Here is a 13,736-nt window from a genome sequence, read left to right on the forward strand (position 1 = left end):
TTTACAGTACGCTTGATAGCTTCTTTGATACCTGCATACCTACTCGCTATACCCTATGTTCGAATAAGCCCCCTTGGTTTTCAAGGCAACTTATAAGACTTAATAACATCAAATCTAGGCTTTATAAGAGGTTCAAGAAATCTGGAGCATCTGCAGACCTCTCTAAATATCTAATAGCTCGTTCTAAATTTCACCGTCTTAATCAGCTTTGTTATAAAAATTACTTGAGTTGTTGTAAAGACCAATTTTTTAGAAATCCAAAAAAGTTTTACAGTTTCGTAAATTCAAAGCGGAAAACTTCTGGGTATCCTTCCTCATTAACCTTTGGAGGTAAAAAAGCTTGCACTGATGACGACGTTGCTGAACTATTTTCTGAGTTCTTTAAGTCCACGTATTCATCCAGTGGTTTTCATTCTGGTCAATATCCCTATCGCTTAGATAGCTCGAATTACATTAGGAATCCTGCTATTGATGGTAGTATTGTTCTTCAGAGTCTTCAATCTTTGAAGCCCACCTTTTCTCCGGGACCGGACGGTGTTCCTAGTTGCGTGCTTAGGTACTGCGCCGAAAACATGTATGAGCCTATTTTAAAATTATTTGAGCTATCTCTGGGATCTGCGTCATTCCCGGCACTTTGGAAACAGTCTTTTATTATACCCCTGCATAAAAAAGGTAGTAGGTCAAAAGTTGAAAGCTACAGGGGTATTGCTAAACTTTCAGTCATTCCTAAAGTCTTTGAACATATTGTCACCAATCAACTGCAATATCAGTGTTCTAGTCTTTTATCTCCATGCCAACACGGTTTTATTCGTCAAAGGTCAACCACTACAAATTTGCTTGTATTCACCTCTATAGTTATGGAAGGATTTTTAGCGAACCAGCAAACGGATGTCAGCTACACGGACTTCAGCAAAGCATTTGATACCGTCAACCACGAGTTGCTTATTCATAAGCTTGATTCACTGGGCTTTCCGTTTCACCTATTAATGTGGCTGAAAAGCCATCTTTCTAACCGGACCCAAAAAGTCCTGTTCAAGTGCAATCTGTCGGAATCGTTCGGAGTTTCTTCCGGCGTACCCCAGGGAAGTCATCTAGGCCCTTTGCTCTTTGCCCTTTTCATTAATGACTTGCCACAGACAATATTATATTCCCATACTATAATGTATGCGGATGATGTAAAACTTTGCTACACTTACTGTCCTACCGATTTGAGTTCCTTGGATCTTCTTCAGGCCGACTTGGACTCGTTCCAATGTTGGTGCACAACAAATTTACTAGCTTTAAATTGCTCTAAATGTAAGCATATGACATTTCACCGAGTGAAGCCAGCATTGAAATCTTATGTAATAGATGGTACGCCTTTGGAGCGTATATCTATTGCAAATGATCTAGGTGTCCTTTTTGATCCGAAATTGAATTTTAACATGCATATTTCATCTATAGCCAACAAAGCGTTGGGTTTACTCGGATTTGTTAAAAGATGGGCTAAAGAGTTCGATGATCCGTACCTCACTAAGGTTCTTTACACCACGCTGGTTCGTCCAATACTCGAGTATTGCTCATGCGTTTGGTCCCCTGTTTCTCAAAAGCATATAAAGCGTCTTGAGTCAGTTCAAAAGCAATTTTTGATATTTGCATTGCGCGGCCTTAATTGGGACTCAAGTCTCCACCTTCCTCCATACAGAAGTAGACTTCTTCTTATTAACTTACCCACTCTGGAAAATCGGAGAATATTACTGGGGGTATTGTTCATCCATAAGCTCATTATTGGAGAAATTGATTCCGCGGACCTCCTCAGCCGCTTGTTTTTTGCGGTTCCCCCTAGAGTATCCAGACACTACGTTCGTTTCTATTTACCCCTTTGTCGACGAAACTTTGCTAAAAATAATCCTCTTCTTATCTGGTGCGCGCACTACAATGACTTGTATAGCTGCATCAGTATTGAATGTACTTTTGCCACTATACGTAATGCAATACTTGCCTATCTAATTTAAGAGATACAAGCTAATTTAATTTGCCGGCATTTTATTACTTCGATAAAAAAAACAGGAACTGTCTCGCTTAAGGATGGAGGAACATTTATCAACATGTATCATTAAGAAGGAACAAGACAGTACTGTGTTGATTGGAATCTGGTGCATTCCAACAACGTAAAAAACATGCTTTTTCATGAGTCACTGACCGGAATCGTATGCATTCCGGCAGTATAATCTTATGGGTCAGGCATCGAGCTGATTGGAATCCGGTGCATTCCAACAACACAGGTCATGTTATTTTTTATGCCTGGTGATGGCGTATCCTCATTACACTACTCTTAGCACTGCCGGATTCCCATGACATGCTGATTGGAATCTTGTTGCATTCCAACAGGGAGATTGGAATCCACTGCATTCCGAAATCATGCTGAGCGGAATCTGATGCATTCCGCCAGTATAAGATTTCGGCATAAATCTTATTTCTGCTCATATTTCTTATTATTATTATATTCTGAAATTAAATAGTAATGTTCATTAATATTTCTTTGTTTGTAATATAACATTGTTGAAAGCTCGATATATCTTAAATTTTATCTTTTGAGTTGTATATTTATATATCTTTTATATTATGCAGTCGACCATAGTTTGTCGTCGACTTTAAATAATAAATAAATAAATAAATAAAAAATTTGATACCCATATCGTACAAACATATTCTAGAGTCACCCCTGGTCCAGTTTTATGGCGATATCTCGAAAAGGTGACCACCTATAGTTCTAAGGCCCACTCCCTTTTCAAAAGACTCATTAAAACCTTTAATTTGATACCCATATCGTACAAACACATTCTAGAGTCACCCCTGGTCCACCTTTATGGCGATATCTCGAAAAGGCGTCCCAATATAGAACTAAGACCCACGCCCTTTTGAAATACTCATTAAGATCTTTCGTTTGATACCCATAATGTACAAACGGATTCTAGATTCACCCCTGTTCCACCTTTATGGCGATATCTCAAAAAGGCTTCCACCCATAGAACTAAGGCCCACTCCCTGTTAAAATGCTCATTAACCCCTTTCATTTGATACCCATATCGTACAAACAAATTCTAGGGTCACCCCTGGTCCACCTTTATGGCGATATCTCGAAACGGCGTCCTCCTATGGAACTAAGGCCCACTCCCTGTTAAAATGCTCATTAACCCCTTTCATTTGATACCCATATCGTACAAACACATGCTAGAGTCACCCCTGGTCCACCTTTATGGCGATATCTCGAAAAGGCGTATACCTATAGAACTAAGACCCACGCCCTTTTGAAATACTCATTAACACCTTTCGTTTGATACCCATATCGTACAAACGCATTCTAGAGTCACCCCTGGTCCACCTTAATAGCAATATCTCGAAAAGGCGTCCACCTATAGAACTAAACCACACGCCCTTTTGAAATTCTCACTAGCACCTTTCGTTTGATACCCATATTGTACAAACGCATTCTAGAGTCACCCCTGATCCACCTTTATGGCGATATCTCGAAAGGCGTCCACCTATAGAACTAAGGCCCGCTCCCTTTTAAAATGTTCATTAACCCCTTTCATTTGATACCCGTATCGTACAAACAAATTCTAGAGTCAACCCTGATCCACCTTTATGGCGATATCCCTAAATGGCGTCCACCTATAGAACTATGGCCCACTCCTTCATAAAATACTCTTTAGTGCCGTTCATTTGATAGACATGTCATACAAACACATTCCAGGATTACCCTTGGTTCATTTTCCTACATGGTTATTTTCCCTTATGTTGTCACCATAGCTCTCAGCTGAGTATGTAATGTTCGGGTACACCCGAACTTAACCTTCCTTATTTGTTTTATCTAAAAATTTTTTATGGCATTTTCTTTTCGTATACTTTGCCCTCATACTCATAGGCTTCCATATAAGCCTATATCTATCTCGATTCCTTTATACCTGTACAACCAACCGTTATCCAGTCAAAGTTAATATACTCGGTGAGCTCTGCTCAACTGAGTACATAAATATCTCATTTCATTCGACTGAACAAAGATTGAGCATAAACCATCAAACCTAACTGTAATTGAATTGTCGTTAACATTTTAATACGAAACAAGATAATTGATTTCATGTCGATATCGTTGCTATTGTAATTATTTGAAATTTGACGTTGTGACCATTTCATATGGTCATTAGTTCAACTGCTGTTGTGGCAATTTGAAGTGGCTATAAGTCAAAGTGAAAGAAAGTGTTTCTATTGGAACACGCCTATGTAAGCAGAGGAAAAGGCGGCCTCCACTCCGCTGGAAAGACCGGGTAGAAAACGATTTAAGCTCCCTTGGTGTGACCAATTGGCGCCAGTTGGCAGAGAGAACAAGCGACTGACGCGGCTTGTTGGACGGCCATATCCGTTTAAAAGGTTAAGCGCCAATTAAGTAAGTATGTAATAAGGTCGATTAACATTATGGCCATTAACCTTACGTCACCCCTCGGAAAGTATCAGTGCAGCCGCAATAAACCCACTTTTACCTGCTAAAATTTTTAAATCATTGCTCAACAACTTACATAAATTGGGTTTAATCGTTAACCGCAGATTTTAATTAAGCACAATACAAAAGTTAAGAACTGCACATTAACTTTTAAAACCAAGTTTCCTTTACTTTAGATTTTTACCCACCTTTCTTGATTTAACTTATATCTTTCTTGAATAAAACACAGAAAATACAGCATTTAATATTTTGCTTTTTTATTACGTTGGCAAATCAAAAGACTATGAGGAATTACTACACAAAACTAAGTTGAAACTAAATTGAAACACCTTCAGACGTCACTTTCAGTCGACAAAACTTTATTTAATTTTCCACTGGCCTGGTTTAAAGCATGCCATTTGCTCACTATTTTATTGTTTCTTTTCCCAATTTTCAAATTAATTTTTTTTGTTAAATAACAACAAACAGTTTTGCAACTCAACACGCTAGTACCACCCGCTCATCTGCTCATGCAACACATTTTTTTTATTTGTTTTGATTTTATTATTTCTTTATTAATTTCCTTCATCTCCGCATTTCACATTCACAAAAACGTGTAACTATGTTGGCCAATTTGCCAACGGCATACAACCGCAATATCGGCAACAGCTGTCCACACTATTGCTGTAATTGCTGTGACCCATATTTCCTCTTAGACTGCCTTTCATTGACTTACTGCCACTATCTTCCACCGCCCCTTCACTTACGCCTGCGTGTTCATATTCTGCGCTATTATCTTGAGTTTTTGTTTTAATTTCATCGACGTTGTTGTGTCTGTTGCTACTATTGTTTTTGTCATTGATATTTGTAAGTGTATGCGTGTTAACTTTATTGCTTATAGCGCTATTAAGTAGTGTTTGTGATAGAACTTCACTGCTTACTCATTTCGTCAGGCATTGACCACAGCATTCACCTCAAAAGGTATTTCTGTGGAAGTGGACGTGTTTGGTAGTGGAACGGACGTGAGCGTTTGTGATTTTGTATTGTTTGGATCATTATCATCTTCAGAGGTTTGGCGTTTCACCCCATAAATCCCATAGATATCGTCAATGCTATTCTTGCTACTTTTGCTAATATTCTTGCTATAACGATTGGGGTTACCCACGGTTGGTGGCGAGCCAACGTCACTTCCAAGTCCAGTTGGTGTCAAAATATTGTTGGTTGAAACTTTTAGTAGCGATTTCAGTTTGGTCGCTTGAAATTTGTACTACAAATAGTATATGAAATGAGAAAAAAAGAGGAAGAAAAATGAGCATGAGATGAAGAAAAAGCAAGAAAAATTAATTTAGATTATTCTTGATGATGGCAATACTTAAACTTAGAATTCACATTCATGCATTTGTATGTGTGTATGCGTGTATATGTAGCAATATGCTGACTATATACATATGTAAGTTGTAGAATGGAGACCTTATTGCGATTGTATCGTTAGCTACAATTTTTAAATTTATAATTTTGGCATTTTGGGCCGAAATAGTGCTTTCCTTTTTCTTGAAATTAAAGGCCAAAGTTAAATTTCTCCACTACGGGTTTCGACACGTTCACGTCTTCCTCAGAAAATCTGATAATTTGGTTTTAAAATACGATTACTAACAACACTCGCAAAAGCAATAATATTACATAAAATTGGACTACACCTACATTATTTTATTAAATTGATTTGAATTTTTTTAAATTAATTTGAAATTTTTTAAAGAATTAATTAAATCCAAACAATTATGGCTTTTATGTTAAAAGCTTTAGGGCCGTTTTCTCATGTGAACTGTAAAAGTTATTTTTCCTATAAACAAATTTTGTTCATGAAAAAAGTTTTCATCAGACAGATAAACCTCAAAGCTTACTTGAGGAAACGGCTCTGTAAAAATTTTTGTTACACAATGTCGCCAGCTAGTCCCCTCGAAGTCGCCAATATCGCAAATTTTTTCTACCAGATAAGTCTCCAATGATAAAAACTCAATCTTAAAAGCTTGGTTTCACATTGATGGCCAATTCAAAACAGCCGTTTTGATAGAAACTTATGCCTTTTTATAACTGGTTACTTATTTAGAACCGCTTAATTTTTTGAACGCTTACTTTTTTAGAACCGCTCACTTTTTTAGAATCGGTTACTATTTTAGAAGAGGTTACTGATTTGCAAGTGGTTACTTTTAGAACCTGCTACTTATTTAGAACTGGTGACTGTTTTAGAGCCGGTTATTTTTCTATAACTCTATAACTGTTACTCATTTAAGGCGGGCTACTTTTTTGAAACCAGTTGCGAATTTAGAACCGGATACTTACTTAGAACCGGTTACTGCTTTATAACGGTTTCCTAATTTTAAATTCTTTACTTTTTCAGAACCGGTTCTTTATGTAGAATCATTTGTTTTCTGAGAACTTGTTTTTTTAGAACCGATTACTTGTTTCCAGCCGGTTATTCTTTTAAAAACGGTTACTTATTAAGAACCGGTGGCTTATAATTCGGAATCTATTACCTTTTTAGAACCGGTTCCTTAATTAGAATCGTTTTATTTTTTGGACCCGGTTCTTAATTTATAACCGGCCACTTTTTGAAACCGGTCCTTTTTACTGCTTTTTAGGAACTGGCTAAATTATGAGAACCGCTGACTTATTTAAAACGGGATATTTTTAGAAGCGGTTATTGATTTAGAATCATTTGTTTTCAGAGAACCGATTACTTTTTTCCAAACGGTTATTCTTTTAAAAACAGTTACTTATTAAGAACCGGGGGCTTGTAGTTTGGAATCTATTACGTTTTTAGAACCGGTTCCTTATTTAGAATCGGTTTATTTTTTGGAGCCCGTTCTTAATTTAAAAGCGGTCACTTTTTTGAAACTGGTTCCTTTTAATACTTTTTAGGAACTGGCTAAATTTTTAGAACCGCTGACTTATTTAAAATGGTTTATTTTTAGAAGCGGTTATTGATTTAGAATCGGTTCCTGTTTTCGAACCGTTTATTTTATTTATAACTTGTTACAAATTTTGATTTTGGCGACCTTCTTGTTAACTAATCAGTTTTTGCTAGCTGGCTTGAGGTCCGAATTGAAATAAAAACACAAGGGTTTTTTTTATATATTATCAATATATTTCGATTACACACGGTAATCGTCTTGAGGGTGAAAACTACAAAACATAAAAACAACAAAATAAATATTAAATAACAAATTTTCTAACATACAAATTTTTTAAAAATTAATCAATCTAATAGTATTTCCATCACTGGAGAACACAAAAACAAAATTAGCAAGAGTACCCAGATTACTCACAAAATATGTCGACGATCTATTTGCTATAATACACGAAGATGATGTAAAAAGTACGCTGGACACACTAAACTCTTTCAACAAATATATAAATTTTACAACGGAACTTGAAGAAGACGGAAAACTACCATAAATTGACTCAATTGTTATTAGAAGCAAAAATGAATTGAAGTTAAAGTGGTATAAGAAATCAACATCAACAGGACGAATCATCAACTTTTATTCAAAGCATCCAAAGACGATGATAATGAATACAGCAATGGGCTGTATAAGAAGAATGTTAGAAATTACGGACGACACTTACCACGAGGAAATTAAAAATGAAATAAAACTATTATTAAGAAGAAATGATTTTCCTGAAAACATAATTAAAACCCTGTTAAATAAATATCAAGAAGAAAAGAATCAAGAAAGAGAAAAAGAAAAAGAAAAACCGCAGAAAATATTTAAGTCAGAGCTTATGTGCCAAAATTGTCGGAACGATTGGCCAAATCAGACTGCTACAACAAAGATGAAGTAAAAATAGCCCATAAGCCGATAAATACTTTAAAAAACATATATAATCAAACAACATCAAAAGTTCCACATACAGGAAAAAGCAATATAGTGTACGAAATCCCTTGCAATGGAAAAAACAACGAACCATGCCACATCGTATATGTTGGAACAACAAAAGGCAAACTTAAAACTCGACTAGCGCAACACAAATCAGATTACAAATATTGCCACCATACTGCAAACCAGAAAACTGCACTTATGACCCACTGTACTGAAAACTCCCACTCACCAAACTTTGACAAGGCTACTATTTTTCAACAAGAACAACATTAAGCTGGAGACATTGGTGCTTTATCGGTAACCGTATCGGTAACCTTATAACAGCTGATTCGACCAACCTTATGAGAATCAATGCAATCGATTATTGGTGCCGCTAAGGTCGTAACCGTATCCTAGCCAACCAAATAGGTTTTGGTTTACCGTCGTAACGATAAACAGCTGATTACGTTAGGGATACGGATACAGCGATACGACATACGGCACCAATGACTCCGGCTTTACAGAAAACGATTTACTCTGGAAATGCTTCACATTATTAACACACCAACCAGCAAACGAATGAGCTACAAAACGGACGTAGATAACTCCGCTATCTTCTATAGGTATTTGTTGACAAACAAACGATCAGTGATAAACTCCACGTCAAGTGATACACACATGTAAAAAATGTATGTGATTAATTTTTTAAAAATTTGTTTGTTAGAAAATTTGTTATTTATTTATTTATTTTTTTTTTTTTATGTTTTGTAGTTTTCACCCTGAAGACGATTACCGTGTGTAATAGTAATATATAAAAAAACCCAGCTAGCAAAAACTGATTATAACTTGTTACTTTTTTAAAACCAGTCACTTACTTAAAATTTGTAACTTTTTTAGAACTGGTTACTTTTTAAGAAGAAGTTACTTAGAACTGGTAACTTTTTTAGAAGCGGCTCTTTATTTAGGACGGGTCATTTTTTTAGTACCTATTATTTTTTGAAGACTTAAAATTTGTGTGGCGGGTTGTTGTTAAGAACCGCACGCTTATTTGGAATGCGTTAGTATTCTGAACCGTGATACTCTTTTTCGAATCGATTACTTGTTGTTTTTTGTTTAATCACTTAGTTGTCTTGAGACGGCACTTTTTGGAACCAGTAACTATTTTGAAACCGGTTAAGACTTTGAAACGGGGAAGCTCTTTTGGAACCGGCTACTATTTTTGTGCTACCGATTACCCATTTTTTAACTGGTAGTTTTTTTAAACAGTTTTATTTAGGTTGACTTGACAGGCAGGCTGCATGCACGGCCGTTGTGAACGAATCTTTTAATTAAAATTTAAGTAACTTCCCGATAAGCTACAAGCTTGAAACTTGGAATGTGGTTCAGAACCCGATGACAATGCAATAATCAGAAAAAAAATCGCGGCTAGGTGGCGCAAGGATCGAGATATTCACAAAAATCGTATTTGTGGCCCGATTTGGCTCATATTTGGAACACATAATACATGCAAGAATAGAAATCGACCTGTGAAAAAAATCGCCGCTAGGTGGCGCATGGATCGAGATATTCACAAAAATCGTATTTGTGGCCCGATTTGGCTCATATTTGGAACACATAATACATGCAAGAATGGAAATCGACCTGTGAAAAAAATCGCCGCTAGGTGGCGCATGGATCGAGATATTCACAAAAATCGTATTTGTGGTCCGATTTGGCTCATATTTGGAACACATAATACATATAAGAATAGAAAGCGACCTATCAAAAAAATCGCCGCTAGGTGGCGTAAGGATCGAGATATTCACAAAAATCGTATTTGTGGTCCGATTTGGCTCATATTTGGAACACATAATACATACAAGAATAGAAATTGACCTGTGAAAAAAATCGCCGCTAGGTGGCGCATGGATCGAGATATTCACAAAAATCGTATTTGTGGCCCGATTTGGCTCATATTTGGAACACATAATACATGCAAGAATGGAAATCGACCTGTGAAAAAAATCGCCGCTAGGTGGCGCATGGATCGAGATATTCACAAAAATCGTATTTGTGGCCCGATTTGGCTCATATTTGGAACACATAATACATGCAAGAATGGAAATCGACCTGTGAAAAAAATCGCCGCTAGGTGGCGCATGGATCGAGATATTCACAAAAATCGTATTTGTGGTCCGATTTGGCTCATATTTGGAACACATAATACATACAAGAATAGAAAGCGACCTGTGAAAAAAATCGCCGCTAGGTGGCGCATGGATCGAGATATTCACAAAAATCGTATTTGTGGTCCGATTTGGCTCATATTTGGAACACATAATACATACAAGAATAGAAAGCGACCTATCAAAAAAATCGCCGCTAGGTGGCGTAAGGATCGAGATATTCACAAAAATCGTATTTGTGGTCCGATTTGGCTCATATTTGGAACACATAATACATGCAAGAATAGAAATTGGCCTGTGAAAAAATCGCCGCTAGGTGGCGCATGGATCGAGATATGCACAAAAATCGTATTTGTGACCCGATTTGGCTCATATTTGGAACACATAATACATGCAAGAATAGAAATCGACCTGTGAAAAAAATCGCCGCTAGGTGGCGTAAGGATCGAGATATTCACAAAAATCGTATTTGTGGTCCGATTTGGCTCATATTTGGAACACATAATACATGCAAGAATAGAAATCGACCTGTGAAAAAAATCGCCGCTAGGTGGCGCATGGATCGAGATATTCACAAAAATCGTATTTGTGGCCCGATTTGGCTCATATTTGGAAAGCGACCTATCAAAAAAATCGCCGCTAGGTGGCGTAAGGATCGAGATATTCACAAAAATCGTATTTGTGGTCCGATTTGGCTCATATTTGGAACACATAATACATACAAGAATAGAAAGCGACCTGTCAAAAAAATCGCCGCTAGGTGGCTTAAGGATCGAGATATTCACAAAAATCGTATTTGTGGTCCGATTTGTCTCATATTTGGAACACATAATACAGTCAAGAATGGAAATCAACCTGTGAAAAAAAATCGCCGCTAGGTGGCGCATGGATCGAGATATTCACAAAAATCGTATTTGTGGTCCGATTTGGCTCATATTTGGAACACATAATACATACAAAAATAGAAAGCGACCTATCAACAAAAAAATCGCCGCTAGGTGGCGTAAGGATCGAGATATTCACAAAAATCGTATTTGTGGTCCGATTTGATTTGGTCCATATTTGAAACACATAATACATACATGAATAGAAAGCGACCTATGATGCCCGATTTAGCTCATATTTGGAACAAATATTGCATACAGTCCGGTAGAAGTGACATCAAAATATTTTGGAGGTGGAGGAGGGACAAGCATACGTGGCGCAGAGTCGAGCAAAGTCTTTGGAAGGATTACGTATTGAGGACTTAGATTGTAACAAATTGTCAGGAAAGAGTCCTTGTAATAATGAGTCACTAAATGAACTAAATAGAATGAGAAATAATAGGCAATTAAATAAAGACTAAAAACTTGAAAATAAAATAATTTAAAAAAAATGTTTAAGTTAAACGGTTTTATTGAAAACAATACTTACATGAAGTAATAATAATACGAAAAGCTAGAAAATAATTAGGTAGGTCCTAGGTACTAGTCGTCACACTCCTTATCAATCTAGGGCGTTGATCAGACAATTAAATAAAAGCGTTGGACGCGTCATATTTCTATTGATAGTCATAAGTAAAACCAACTGAACCTTAATCAGGTTATGCTACGCCTAACATTTTTAGAAATTTCACGCGCCGAACGTGTTTATTTAGTTGTCTGATCAACGCTATAGATTGCTAAGGAGTGTGATGACTAGTACCTAGGACCTACCTAATTATTTTCTAGCTTTTCGTATTATTATTACTTCATGTAAGTATTGTTTTCAATAAAACCGTTTAACTTAAAAATTTTTTTTTAATTATTTTATTTAATTCTGTTTTTGGAATTGGTTAGCTTTCAGGAACTGCAACCATTTGCAATTTATTTTATTGTCATCTATATGCAATAAGAAATACTAAAATATTACTCTTAGCCTGGAACAATTTGGAGCTTTTTTGTACGGTCTTTAAAATGCTTTGCATCTATTCCCTTGAAGGTCCTCATAATATGCAACTACGAAATCATAAAGTATTATTACTATTATTTGCTAAATGGCAGAACTTATTGCGAAAACTTTTAAAAAAATTATTAAGCATTTTCGATTTTTCCTGAAGACTTGATCACAAACGGCGAAAACTGATTACTTTTTTCGAAGCAAATGTTCAGTAAAAACATGAAATTTTTATATCTGTTTTTTTTTTTTGGTTCTGAACCACTGTGAAACGTCTCAGTTTGTCGTCATATACAATCGGAACTTTTAGTTAGTTTACGGACTTTGGAGAGTGTATGTGCAATCGTATAAAAAATATATAGAATTTATTTGATATAATAGATTATACTCCTCCACCGATCATATTGACACTCTTTGTCAATGGCACCCCAGCGGGTTGGGGGGTCAGAATATTCCCGCGGTAGGTATGCCTGTCGTAAGAGGGGACTAAAATACCAGATTCAAGGGGCTGTGTAGCGCAACCCTTCAGGTTGCCAGCGCAATATATAGCTTCTCCATACCCAATTGTCAACCTCACCTATCCGCGGTGAATCCTGTTTCACTAACAGACGAGGCTCTGGCGACCCCAAGCTCCTCATGGAACCTGGGGGTGTGGAGGGAGGGGATGGCCTGAAGGTTTAATGTGGCCACATAAATCGTTCCCGAGATGGTCGGGCTAGCACCTTAATGGTGCTGTGGTACCGGAGCGTGCCGGATCTGTATCCGGCAAAGGACCATTACATCGATAACACTCCCCAAAGCCTTCGGGGAGCACCCTTATCGCTTCAACAACAACAACAACAGCACTCTTTGTGCACGCATCAACATTTTCGTCGTGTTCGTTGTGTGAAAAATATGCGTCGCTCCGACGACATGAGTCATGTGCGGATTGCCTAAAAATTTATGCCCCTATTACCGCTTACAACTCAACTCTGATTGGGTTGAAATTTCGCAATTTGGTATTACGGATTACAACTCAACCTGTCAAAAAAATGTCGGTTGAGTTGTCTAGTCTAACAACTTTTTGTGGCATTACCGTTTACAACCTTGTGTTGGTGTAGTTGTCAAAGACGTCAAAATCTTACTTACTAGCAGTTGTCTCATACAATTTTGCAGTTGTTTTGAAAAAATGTTAAGTTTTAGAAGACGGTTCACCACCTAATTTTTAACAAAAATTTTCAAAGTTGGTATCAAAAGACACGTTTCGACCTCCGATTTAAGAATCCGAAAACAAAAATTAAAAATTTTATTTCTGTCATATCATTTCGGTTCAAATTTTCATGTGGTTGTGTTATTATG

The 13,736-nt window shown here is 36.7% G+C and overlaps 1 protein-coding gene across 3 annotated transcripts in view; it reads right to left on the reverse strand.

Annotated features, from left to right (window-relative positions):
* Positions 1-4,753: 4,753 nt before the first annotated feature.
* BBS4 (Bardet-Biedl syndrome 4) overlaps positions 4,754-13,736 on the reverse strand; it is a 174,554-nt gene continuing 165,571 nt past the window's right edge. For all 3 annotated transcript variants that reach the window (XM_067777827.1, XM_067777826.1, XM_067777828.1), the window contains one exon: positions 4,754-5,726. In XM_067777827.1, the coding sequence (XP_067633928.1) occupies positions 5,409-5,726 (318 nt within the window). In that variant the 3' untranslated portion in view covers positions 4,754-5,408. The remainder of the gene's footprint in view (positions 5,727-13,736) is intronic.

The sequence above is a fragment of the Eurosta solidaginis genome, chromosome 3, assembly GCF_040869045.1.
Source record: "Eurosta solidaginis isolate ZX-2024a chromosome 3, ASM4086904v1, whole genome shotgun sequence".
NCBI lineage: Eukaryota > Metazoa > Arthropoda > Insecta > Diptera > Tephritidae > Eurosta > Eurosta solidaginis.